Genomic DNA, 12,670 nt, shown 5'->3' with positions numbered 1-12,670 from the left:
CAAGGAGGCTGTGGGTTCTAGTCCCACCTTCGGCATGAAAACCAGGTAGGAAATTTTGGGGCAGTCCCCCTCACAGAACTGCTGTTGTGGGGAAAACAGGAGGGTGAAGGTGTATTCTCTATGTTCATTGCTCCTAAGTTATAAGTAACACAATCTGAAGTAAGTTGGGGGAAAGATCAAAAGCAACATGAGAAAACATTATTTCACTGAAAGAGTAGTAGAGCCTTGGAACAAACTTCCAGCAGATGTGGTTGGTAAATCCACAGGAACTGAATTTAAACATGCCTGGGATAAACATATATCCATTGTAAGATAAAATACAGGAAATAGTATAAGGACAGACTAGATGGACCATGGGGTCTTTTTCTGCCGTCAGTCTTCTATGTTTCTATGTCATTTATAAAGGTGGGATAAAAATAAGAGAAAAGGAAAGAATGGAGATAAACATAAAGTGACAGAGGTAGAAAGGCAGAAAGAAGCAGGGAGGGAACCACCAGATAGCCATCTAGGATAGTGAAGAAAGCTGCCTCAAAACCTTTTATTTGGGGCTCAAAAGTTCAGCCCCCAATTCCAAAAAACCTGGGGGAATTTCTCTATTTTTCAACCCTGCTTTATTAGTTGATAAAGAGCTGATAGATAAATTAGTGAAGATTGGATTTAATCCCTGGATAGTTCAGTGGATCTCAAGCTGGCTGAAGCGTAGACATCAGAGAGTTATTGTTAATGGGGAGTATTCTGAGCAGAGACAGGTTACAAGCGGTGGGCCACACGGGTCTGTTCTGGGTCCTATTCCCCTTTGTGAGTGACATAGGGGAAGCTTTGAGTCCTTCGGGATTGGGCAGCATAGAAGTCGAATTAATAGTAAATAAATAAAAAAATAAAAAAATAAAAAACCATCCAGACAGCTTTCACCCCCTTTAAGGCGGGTCTAGAACTCACCATCTCCTAGTGATTGGCCAAGAGTTACCTAGCTAGCTTTTGTTTCTAGTCTGCTGCTTTCAATGTTAAACCAAACGGGTTCTTTAATTATTCCTGAGCAGAGAGGAAGATTTGATGACATTGTTAAAGAATAGGAGAAAAATGATCTGCTGGCACCCCTATTGTACGCCGTGTCTTTGTCTCTAGCACAAAGGATTCCTCAAATACCTTTAACAAGCTGCTTTAAAAAAAAAAAAAAAGACCCAGTAAAATTTACTAGGCTGCTAGTGTTTCCATGACTCTGGTAAGAGATGAAGCAGGCTGTGATTTTGTCAAATGAAGCCCTCAGCCAGGGGTCTAATGGTGGGAAGATGAGAAGGTGACACCCTGTCAAAATCTGCCCAGGTGGGCTTTGATGCTAACCATGGTTCCTCCACAGCCGGCAAAGATTTTTAGCCTCCTGGCAAAAGAGGATTGAAGAGCAATTCCACTTCTGGTCCGTTTGCGGCTCTGTTGCTCAGGGCAACCGGAGGAATGACTAAACCCTGGTTTGTTCAGAAGCAGGCTTCCTTGGGGGGGTTTTTTGGGTTTGGACTCACCTTCATCGCTGGAGGCTTCCTGCTTCACCACCGACAATGGGGAGCGGGTGGGGGGCTTCCCCAAGGGGTGACGGCGGCTTTTCTTGATCTCCATTTTGAGCTTTGAGAAAGTGGAAGTCGTCTGGATAGCCACAAAAAGAAAAGAAAGACAAAAAGAAGAAAGACCACACATTATTTTGCATAGCATACAATGGGAATGATACAGCTGGTTCTCGACTTACAAAGTTCACTTAAGAGACCGTTCGAAGTTACGAGGGTCTCTAAAAAAGTGACTTACGGCCATTTTCCACCCTTGCAACGTCCCCGTGGTCTGGTACAAGCTCAACTTTTCCCAGTCAGATAACTCAGCACAAAGAGATATCACAGATCATTTTATTATAGGAATTCTCACAATAACGGGTGCTTTGCTGGCAACGGAAGTCCGGCGGTGAGGTTTCCCAGCAAGGGGAGCCTCAGTGAAATCACAGCATCACAGAAACACAGAAGTCCGGAGGTGGGGTTTCGAGGACTTCAGTGTTTTTGTGATGCTGCGATTTCACTGATGCTCCCTTCGCTGGGAAACCCCACCTCCGGACTTCTGTGTTTTTGCGATGCTGTGATTTCACAGAGGCTCCCCTCGCTGGGAAACCCCACCTCCGGACTTCCGTTGCCAGCAAAGCGCCCGTTTTTGCGATGCTGGGATTCCCCTGCTGGGATTCCCCTGCAGCATCACAAAAACACAGAAATCCGGAGGTGGGGTTTCCCATGGAGGGGAGCCTCAGGGGAATCCCAGCAGCGCAAAAACGGGCACTTCGGTTGGCAAAAGGGGTGAATTTTGGGCTTGCACACATTACTCGCTTTTCCATTGATTCCTATGGGAATCATTGTTTCGTCTTACAAACTTTTCACCTTAAGAACCTCGTCCCAGAACCAATTAAGTTTGTAAGACAAGGTATCACTGTATATAGATAAATAAGAAGAAAAACTAAAAGTAAAAAGAATAAGAGAATTGCATAAGTAGGGATATGACTTAAAAGTTATGTTAGAAGTAGTTTATATATGAAGACTTACTATATAAGGTAAAACAAATTTCTTCCTTTCATTTAAAGTAATGAGTTGATTTAAAGTGTTTTTAATGTATTCTTTTTTCTGTATTGAAATTTTACTTCTAGAGTAAGCGGGGAAGATGCAACCCCATTTCTGTGTTAAATGTATGTTTGTCAGTTTTGTCTATTTTATGAAAATTAATAAAATTTATTGGGGGGAAAAATAAACTGTATGTGTATGTACACACACACATGCACACACAGCTCTTCTAAAATTATACACATTCAACCTCATTTACTGAGATAGGAAAAATATACCCAGAGCCCAGAAGGGGAAAAAAGAAAATAAAAACCTCAATTTTTTTTCCTACCGGTTCTGCATACCTGGCCCTACCCGTAGGAGCCCATCGCTGGGTTTCTCCCAACTGCACTTACCACTTTCCCGTAGAAAAGGTTAGAAGAGATGCCTGCTGCCTGCCTGTCTCTCTTGCCAACAGCAAAAGGCACCAAATATCTTGAACCTTCTCTTCTCAACCCCGCCCCCTTACCAACTTCCTCTCGCTTGGCCCTGCCTCCTCTTGCTGGGTTTGCAAAGGGCGAAAGCCACAACTTGTGTGATGTGAGCCCAGCTACCACGCAGCCTCCATCGGTAGCCCTCTGGTGCAAGGGAGGATGTGGTTTCCTGGTGGTGAGCTGGAACTTGGAGCTTGATCGCTTGATTGGTCTCGTGAGGTTCCAAAAGGGAACTGGGCGATAGTGCTTGAAAAATAATAGACGCATCGGGACCGGGAAGTGAACTTGCCGAGGGGGGCAGGGGAAAAGGACGAGGGCCTGACATTTCTGTGGTTAAGTGAAATAATTGTTGAGTGAATTTGACCCCATTGACCTCTCTTGTCCCCGTTGTTAACTGAATCACTGCAGCTGTTAAGCTGGTCACCTGGTTGTTAAATGAATCTGGCTTCCCCATCGACTTTGCTTAGAAACCTAGAAACCTAGAAGATTGACGGCAGAAAAAGACCTCATGATCTAGTCTGCCCTTATATTATTTCCTGTATTTTATCTTAGGATGGACATATGTTTATCCCAGGCATGTTAAAATTCCACCAAGTAGAATTGCAAAAATGTTCCCTAATATGTCCCCATTGTGCTGGAAGTGTAAAAAAGAAATAGGTTCATATTATCATCAATGGTGGAGTTGTAGCAAAGCTAAGACATATTGGAAAATGATAGAAAGAATAATAAAAGAAATAATAAAGCAAGAGATAGAAAAAACTCAGGAATTTTACTTATTAAGTATAACTAAACAGAAATATAAGAAAGATATTTTACATCTAGTCATTCATATAACGACAGCGGCCAGGATAGTATATGCGCAGAATTGGAAGGGGGAAGATATTCCCAAAGAGGAGGAGGTTATTAAGAAAATATTAGATTGCGCTGAAATGGATATGATGACAAGACGGTTAAATAACCAAGAAGAATCTGAATTTTATGTGATTTGGAATAAAGTGTATACATGGATAGACAAAAAGAAGAATTAAAAATGCATAATAGTAGTATGGTTAGGACTTAATTTTTGTGTTTGTACTTTGCTTAGATATGAAATTTATGGGTTTTTTTATAATAAGGTAACATAAAATCTCTTCTTTTCACTTAAAGTAATAGGTTGACTTAACATATAAATAATGTATTCTTTTTTCTGTATTGCAATTTGACTTCTTGAATAAGTGGGGTATTTGCAACCCCAATTTTATGTTAAGTGTGTGTTTGTATGTTTGTCAATTTTAAGAAAATCAATAAAGTTTATTAAAAAAAAAAAAAAATTCAGTTTATCAACCACGTCTGTAGGTGAGGTCAGAAGGTCGCAAAAGGGGATCACCGCGACTGTCATAAATAGCAACCAACTGCCAAGCACCGTCGTCACCGGATTATGGGGATGATGCAATGGTCATAAGTGTGAAAAATGGTCACAAGTCCCCTTTCTTCCAGTGCCGTTGCATCTTCCAACGGTCAATAAATGAACTGTTGTAAGTCGAGGACTACCTGTAGTTGTTCATACAGGGTGGTGAGAAACAGACCTACAAGCTGGGGCAACTCTGAAATGCTTCTGCGCAACCACGTTGTCCGGTCCCATTTGCGATGGCTCTTCGTGCTCCGTTTCCCCACAGTTGCTTTCTGGATGCAACTCTCTTGAGCAAGGTGGTTTAAAGGTAGTTCAAAGGCAGTTTACCCACAATAGCAGCTAAACATGGTAGATAAAACAGGAGCCAGGGTGGCGCAGCAGGTAGAGTGCTGTACTGCAGACCACTGAAGCTGACTGTAGATCTGAAGGTCAGCAGTTGTTTATTATTATTATTATTATTATTATTATTATTATTATTATTATTAATTAGATTTGTATGCCGCCCCTCTCCGAAGACTCGGGGTGGCTCACAACAATAATAGAAACAATATAACAGTTCAAATCTCATCACGGGCTGAAGGTTGACTCAGCCTTCCATTCGTCCAAGGTGGGTCAAATGAGGACCCGGATTGTGGGGGCAATGTGCTGGCTCTGTTAAAAAGTGTGATTGCTAACATGTTGTAAGCCGCCCTGTGTCTAAGGAGAAGGGCGGCATAAAAATTGAATAAATAAATAATACTAATAACAAAAGATTTAAGTGCCAAAGTCCACTGCAACAACATAGCCAAGAAGGCTTCAAGAGTTGTAAACCTAATCCTACGTAACTTCTGCTCTGGCAATCTCTCACTACTTACTTAAATAAATTGTAATTTTCAAAGGTAGTTTAGATGCCCGGGGATATAGAACCTTAGGGAACTTTAAGGATCTGCGGACTTCAACTCCCAGAACTCCATGGGAATAGGCAGCCATGCTGGCTGGGGAATTCTGGGAGTTGGAAGACCACAAGCCTTAAATTTGACAAAGTTGGACATCCCTGAGCTACACTGTGTGGCCGACTACTCCGAGACCTTGCACAGATTACTAAAGGAGGAATTCTGCCTGCTTTATGTGGTACAATTGCTTGCTTGTTCTTTTTTTACTTAGTAGTTTAGTCTATACAGGTGGTCCTCGACTTATAACTTTACAGGTCCGTGCTGACAAACCTATGGCACATGTGCCAGAGATGGCACATAGGGCCCTCTCTGCTGGCATGCGTGCCGTCACCCCAGGTCAGATCTGGTGTTTTGTTAGGACTCTGTCCATAACTGTTGAGTTGGCAATATATTGGCTGCAGGTGTTCCAGACTGTCACAAGAGGGAGCTAGAGTTTACAACTTATTTCTCTGAGTCACCTTCTCTGTTTCTCTTTGTCTGGCTACTCACTGTTAGGTTAGCTCTGCAATCTCTCTGTATTGTAGTTATGTATGTCAGCTAAAATGTGTTTAGGCTTGATTATTTTTGTTTGTTGATTAAGACAAAGACAACTGGTAAGAAAGACTGGCCATATTTGGATTATTATTCAGACTTATGGTGTGTATGACTGTTTATAGAAATATGTTATTTCTCCAAATAAACTTTAATTCAAGTTAGTATATCTGTGTGTGACTGAGCAGTTATTCACAACGAATCTCAACCTAGACGTTTCTGTGTGTGCAAACCCTTGGTTTCTTTCCTGAGTTTCTGTTTCCCTGCAAACGACGAAGCAGAAGCTCACGAAAGAAGATCTTACCTCTTGCTAGTGTTGGGATGCCCTGTCTCCCACCAGCCAGCTGGTCTTCGTGTCTCTGCTGCGCATGCATGCATGTCTGCACATGGGCATGTTCACACACCTTTCAGTTTGGGCATGCACGTGAAACCTACATGAAACCATCTACATGAAATCGCTGGGGGAGATCATCCAAGGGCATGGGGTGAGGTATCATCAGTATGCGGATGATACCCAGTTATACATCTCCACCCCATGTCCAGTCAACGAAGCAGTGGAAGTGATGTGCCGGTGCCTGGAGGCTGTTGGGGCCTGGATGGGTGTCAACAAACTCAAACTCAAACTCAACCCTGATAAGACGGAGTGGCTGTGGGTTCTGCCTCCCAGGGACAATTCCATCTGTCCGTCCATAACCCTGGGGGGGGGGAATTATTGACCCCCTCAGAGAGGATCCGCAACTTGGGCGTCCTCCTCGATCCACAGCTCACATTAGAGAAAAACCTTTCAGCTGTGGCAAGGGGGGCGTTTACCCAGGTTTGCCTGGGGAATCAGTTGCGGCCCTATCTGGACCGGGACTCACTGCTCACAGTCACTCATGCCCTCATCAACTCGAGGTTCGACTACTGTAATGCTCTCTACATGGGGCTACCTTTGAAAAGTGTTTGGAAACTTCAGATCGTGCAGAATGCAGCTGCGAGAGCAATCATGGGCTTCCCAAGGTATGCCCATGTTACATCAACACTCCGCAGTCTGCATTGGTTGCCGATCAATTTCCGGTCACAATTCAAAGTGTTGGTTATGACCTATAAAGCCCTTCATGGCATCAGACCAGAATATCTCCGGGACCGCCTTCTGCCGCACGAATCCCAGCGACCGGTTAGGTCCCACAGAGTTGGCCTTCTCCGGGTCCTGTCGACGAAACAATGTCATCTGGCAGGACCCAGGAGAAGAGCCTTCTCTGTGGCGGCCCCGACCCTCTGGAACCAGCTCCCCCCAGATATCAGAGTTGCCCCCACCTTCCTTGCCTTTCGCAAGCTCCTTAAAACCCACCTCTGTCGTCAGGCATGGGGGAATTTAAATTTTCCCTTCCCCCTAGGCTTATAGAATTTATACATGGTATGCTTGTATGTATGATTGGTTCTCTAAATTGGGGTTTTTTAGATTACAGTGATCCCCCGGGTATTGCGATCCCGATCATTGCGAAATGGCTATATGGCGATTTTGCAACCCGGAAGTAAAAACACCATCTGCGCATGCGCGCCCTTTTTTCTATGGGCACGCATGCGTAGATGGCGCCGGGCAGATCAGCTGCTGGGCGGCTTCCCTAGGTCTTCCCCCTCTTGCTGGCGGGAGGGCGAGCGGCGGGCATCAGCGAGGAGTTTCCCCAATGCCCACGCAAACTCCTCGTTGCCGCTCGCCCGCCCTTCGCCCGCCCACGCCGTTCATTCTCGCCGCTTCCCAGCTGAGTCCTGAACGAATTGGCTTCAGGACTCAGCTGGAAAGCGCGAGCGAGCGGCGCCAGCGAACGGCTTGTCCGCCGCCTGCTTGCCCGAGCACCCGCCCGCCCTTCGCCCGCCCACGCCGTTCATTCTCGCCGCTTCCCAGCTGAGTCCTGAACGAATTGGCTTCAGGACTCAGCTGGAAAGCGCGAGCGAGCGGCGCCAGCGAACGGCTTGTCCGCCGCCTGCTTGCCCGAGCACCCGCCCGCCCTTCGCCCGCCCACGCCGTTCATTCTCGCCGCTTCCCAGCTGAGTCCTGAAGCGAATTGGCTTCAGGACTCAGCTGGGAAGCGCGAGCGAGCGGCGCCAGCGAACGGCTTGTCCGCCGCCTGCCTGCCCGCTAGCGAGGAGCCGAAGATTGGGGGCCGCGCGGCTGTTTTAAAATGTCGCCGCCGGCATGGGGGACTTGCCAGCACCCCCCGGACCCCCAACCCGGATTTGGGGGGCTGCTAGAAAGCCCCCCATGCCTGCAGCGACGTTTTAAAACAGCCGTGCGGCTTGCAAACTGAGTCCCGAAGACAAACGTCAAAGGCGAACTTCCGCGTTTGTCTTCGGGACTCATTGGGAAGCCGCGCGGCTGTTTTAAAACGTCGCCGCAGGCATGGGGGGCTTGCCAGCACCCCCCGGACCCCCAACCCGGGTTTGGGGGGGCTGCTAGGAAGCCCCCCATGCCGGCGGCGACGTTTTAAAACAGCCGCGCGGCTTCCCAATGAGTCCCGAAGACAAACGCGGAAGTTCGCCTTTGACGTTTGTCTTCAGGACTCAGTTGGGAAGCCGCGCGGCTGTTTTAAAACGTCGCCGCCGGCATGGGGGGCTTCCTAGCAGCCCCCCAAACCCGGGTTGGGGGTCCGGGGGGTGCTGGCAAGCCCCCCATGCCGGCGGCGACGTTTTAAAACAGCCGCGCGGCCCCCAATCTTCGGCTCCTCGCTAGCGCTGCGGAAGTAAAAACACCATCTGCGCATGCGCAGATGGTGTTTTTACTTCCGCAGCGCTACTTCGCTAAAACCCGATCATTGCTAGGGGTCCTGGAACGGAACCCTCGCAATGATCGGGGGATCACTGTATTTTTAATATTAGACTTGTTCACATTGTCTTTTTTATTGTTGTTAGCCGCCCCGAGTCTTCGGAGAGGGGAGGCATTCAAATCTAATAAATTCAAATACAAAATACAAATACATGCGCAGTTTGGGACACTCGAGGTGTAAAAGTCTTACAGCAGTTCATTTAGCGACCGTTCGAAGCTACGACGGTCCTGAAAAATGTGACTTGAGATTGTTATCACACTGCAGCATCCCCACAGTCACGTGAACAAAATTTGGACTCTTGGTAAGTGGGGTTATATTTATGATGGTTGCATATCATGTGATCCAGTTGTGACCTTGTGACAAGGTAAGTCAATGAGGAAACCGGAGTCGCTTAACCCAGGGGTGTCAAACTTGATTTCGTTGAGGGCCATTCAGGGTTACGCTTGACCTTGGGAGGGCTGGGGTGGGCATGGCCAAGCTTGGGCATCGCCAACTTAACGTCACTCGTATCAGGGGCGGCTGTAGTGGCCCGGGCGCTCTGCCAGTGAAAACGGAGTTTGGGAGGGCTGCCCGCGACCCCGGCAGAAGCACTGCAGGGCCGGTCCTTCGCTGTTTCCAGGGCAACCCCGTGGGCCAGATCTAAGCACCCTGTGGACCAGATCCAGCCCCTGATTTTGACGCCGCTGGCTTAACCTCATTGACCACGGGGATGCTGAAACAGTTGCAAGTGTGAAAATCGGTCATGTCACTTTTTTCAATGCCATTGTAACTCTGAACCATCCCTAAACGAATGGTTGTGAGTCAAGGATTTTGGCATTCTGCAAAATTAAACCTAACCTAGCCCAAGCGTCTATCTCTATCTAACCCTTCCATCTTTTTCTGCTGCTTTTGGTAGCATTATTAATTATTTAGTTTGTTTGTTTGTTTACATTTAGGGGTCCACTTATATATTAAGAGCTGTGGGGGCGCAGAGATTAGAATGCAGTATTGCAGGCTAACTTTGCCCACTGCCAGCTCGAGGTTGACTCAGCCGTCCGTCCTTCCAAGATGGGTAAATTGAGGAGCCAGATTGGTGGGGGCAAGAGGTTGACTCTGTAAAACCATTTAGAGAGGGCTGTAGAGCACTGAGAAGTAGTGTTAGTACAGGGTACATGATTGTTATGGATTGCCATTGTAAACTGCATATTGTAAACTGTACCAAACTTGTACTTAAAGAGTTAATGTGCACTTAAAGGGTTAACTTGTACTTGAAGAGTTAATATTCAAGGCTGTTTCATCACTTCCTCATTAAAGCTATAAAAGCTCATTATTTTGCTCGGTCATTTCCTTTACTTTACTTTTGCCTGAGACTGGGGAGATGTGCTTGTATTAGCTTTGTGCTTGTGTTAGCTTTGTGCTTGTGTTAGCTTTGTGCTTTATCTATATTGTATTTTAACTTCATGCTTCGTGCTCGTTATCTATATTGTGTTTTGCTTTGTGCTAATCTTGTAATTGCTCAGTGCGTATTATTCTGTATTTGCTTCGTGCTTATTCTGGATTGTTTATATTTTGTTTATATGTAAATAATACTTATTTAACTAAGTCTGTGTCTTGGCTTTATCACACATCCACGCTCTGTTAAAATTCTCTGCTCGGTATTGTCGAAGGTTTCATAGCCTAACCGAGACAAGCCAACATTGGTTATGGGCCCAGTGGCAGAGAATCGTGGTTTGTTAATGTGTGGTTTATTTTAGCCAGCATTATATCACAGTTAGTTGTTGTTGTAAGCATTGTTGGAGAAGAAACAAGAAGAGAAAAAAAATGACAACGTTTCAGTCCTCTAAAAATTTCTCCATTGCTAAGATGGGTGGAAGTAACTACAGCACATGGGCTGAGAAATGCACTATGTTGTTGCAATGTGAGGGACTGTGGGATATTGTTGCTGAACCCCCCAATTTGTTTCATAGCCTAACCGAGACAAGCCAACAAGTGGTATATAAGTGCTATTGCTATTCTGATAAAATCCTGTTCCTTTTTTACATATGATTTGGAGGAGGAGCCTGGAACACCAAGAGCTACAGACGAAAGAGATCTCCAGGGGATGGCAAAGACAAGAGGGCTCTGAGGGGTCTACTTCTTGTCTTCCAAAAGGGCCTCCCACGCCCTTTTGTATCAAGCAGCCCACAACTAATGCAGCCATTCTCAAAATTCAGCCACAGGTCTCTCCTCAAAGGTACCACCTTTTCAGAGATCAAAAGAGCAAATAAAGAAGGGATCACACCAGTCAGAAGACAATTGGTTTAAAAAAAAAAAAACACCAAACATTTATTACTGGGTGGCAAGGCCCAACTTTTGCCAGACAAGGGAACAGATGGCGCCTGCTGTGCCTATCACGGGCCAGCAGCACAACCACAGACACACAAAAAGAGTCCAGTTTTGGCCCAGAGCACTTCCAACACTACGCCACAGTCTCGTCTTTTGGAGAGTTTCTGGCCCAGCCCGCCAGAAACAACAACATCCCTACAGGAAAGCCATGCAGCAGCAGCAGCAGCAGCAAAAGCCACGACGCCTCAATCAAGCCTCCAGCATCTTGTTGATTTTCAACCGGATTTTTCTCCAGTCGGCCGCTATTATGTCCGAGTACTGCCTGTACAAGAGGTGCCGCAAGCGGGACACCACGTTGTGGGGCAGGGCGAGCTTCCCTTTGTCCCCGCAATAGCTAACGGCGCTCCGCCACCTCCGCAGCTCATCTGAGGGCACCATCCGGGTAAACAGGGCTGCCGCGTACCTTGCCGGCTTGCCGCGAACGCGCTTGAATAACTCCCGCCTCTCCCTTTTAGGGATCCTCCACAGGGTGATATCGTTCAAGCGTAGGACAGCCTGCAACAGGGGAATGGTGAATTACTTAACGCTGAAAGGTGACACAAGAGCTTTCCCCCACCGTAGCCGAGCCGCAGGGTGGGAGAGCCCCCCCCCCCCGCCCCGATCACCGGCCGGCTCAACACGCGACAGAACCCAAACGTGACTTTAGACTCGTGGTTGCTCAGCCTCAGCTTAAGAATGGAAATTTTGGGCTCCATTGTGGTCCCAAGTCGGAGATTATTAGTAAGATCATCAGTAGATGCGATTAGGGAACATCATCAGGGGTAGTACCACACTGATGCCGCAAACTAGTTTGGTCATGAAACGTCTGCAAGAAAAACCAGCAAGCTCAGAGAGCATCAAGGGTCCCACAGAGTTCAACCCTGAGCTATAAATATTCCTTTCTACAGTTCAGGATATTTGAAGTCCATCAATTAACCGAATTCCTCAGCAGGATGCGGCAATGGTCATGTGAACATCGCTAAGGATGAACAACACTGATCTAGGTGGACCTTAATTGGGCTAAGAAGACAGTGTGCAGCTGGCGACACAAAGAAACACAAGACATACAACAAGAGTTTTGGAAGGCGGAGGGTTGGGTTGACCTGTCTGGGTTTCTTGTTTTAGGGTCTCTTGTTCCAATGACCTTCCTAACTACTCTCCTTTTGGGCAAGCAAGTCCTTTGCTATCATAGGTCAACTGGCTATTATGCCCAAAGTCTTAAGATGTAGTTGTATCCTAACATTGTAGCTATTAAACTCTGACACATGTTATACTCTTTCCAGAGTTTTGCATGTTTGATATCTCTGTCCAATGCTTGGCCTAAAGCTTGGTCTCTTCTTTCTTTCTTTCTTTCTTTCTTTCTTTCTTTCTTTCTTTCTTTCTCTTTCTTTCTCTCTCTCTCTTTCCCTCCTTCCTTCTTCCCTCCCTTAGCCTCCTTCCCCAGACCTTATTTCAATAACTGCAGTTTCATAATCACAAAAGCCACCAGTTGTACTCTGTAAATTCATAATCAGTGTTTAATTTTAGCATTGATACTGTCCTTCCTTCCTTCCTTCCCTCCCCCCCTCCTTCCTTCCCTCCTTCCTCTCCTTGCAGACAGCTGGTCATTTGCACC

General features: G+C 46.4%; 1 protein-coding gene across 3 annotated transcripts in view; it reads right to left on the bottom strand.

Moving 5' to 3' along the window:
• KDM4B (lysine demethylase 4B) overlaps positions 1 to 12,670 on the bottom strand; it is a 324,593-nt gene that overhangs the window by 38,781 nt on the left and 273,142 nt on the right. For 2 of the 3 annotated variants that reach the window (XM_070744583.1, XM_070744593.1), the window contains one exon: positions 10,991 to 11,571. In XM_070744583.1, coding sequence (XP_070600684.1) covers positions 11,266 to 11,571 — 306 coding nt within the window. In that variant the 3' untranslated portion in view covers positions 10,991 to 11,265. Of the gene's footprint in view, positions 1 to 1,517; positions 1,639 to 10,990; positions 11,572 to 12,670 lie in introns of those variants that run through there. The other variant, XM_070744575.1, reaches the window with a different exon arrangement.

The sequence above is a fragment of the Erythrolamprus reginae genome, chromosome 1 (genome assembly GCF_031021105.1).
Source record: "Erythrolamprus reginae isolate rEryReg1 chromosome 1, rEryReg1.hap1, whole genome shotgun sequence".
NCBI classification, from domain to species: Eukaryota; Metazoa; Chordata; class Lepidosauria; order Squamata; family Dipsadidae; genus Erythrolamprus; species Erythrolamprus reginae.
This window is presented reverse-complemented; position numbering and strand designations above follow the sequence as displayed.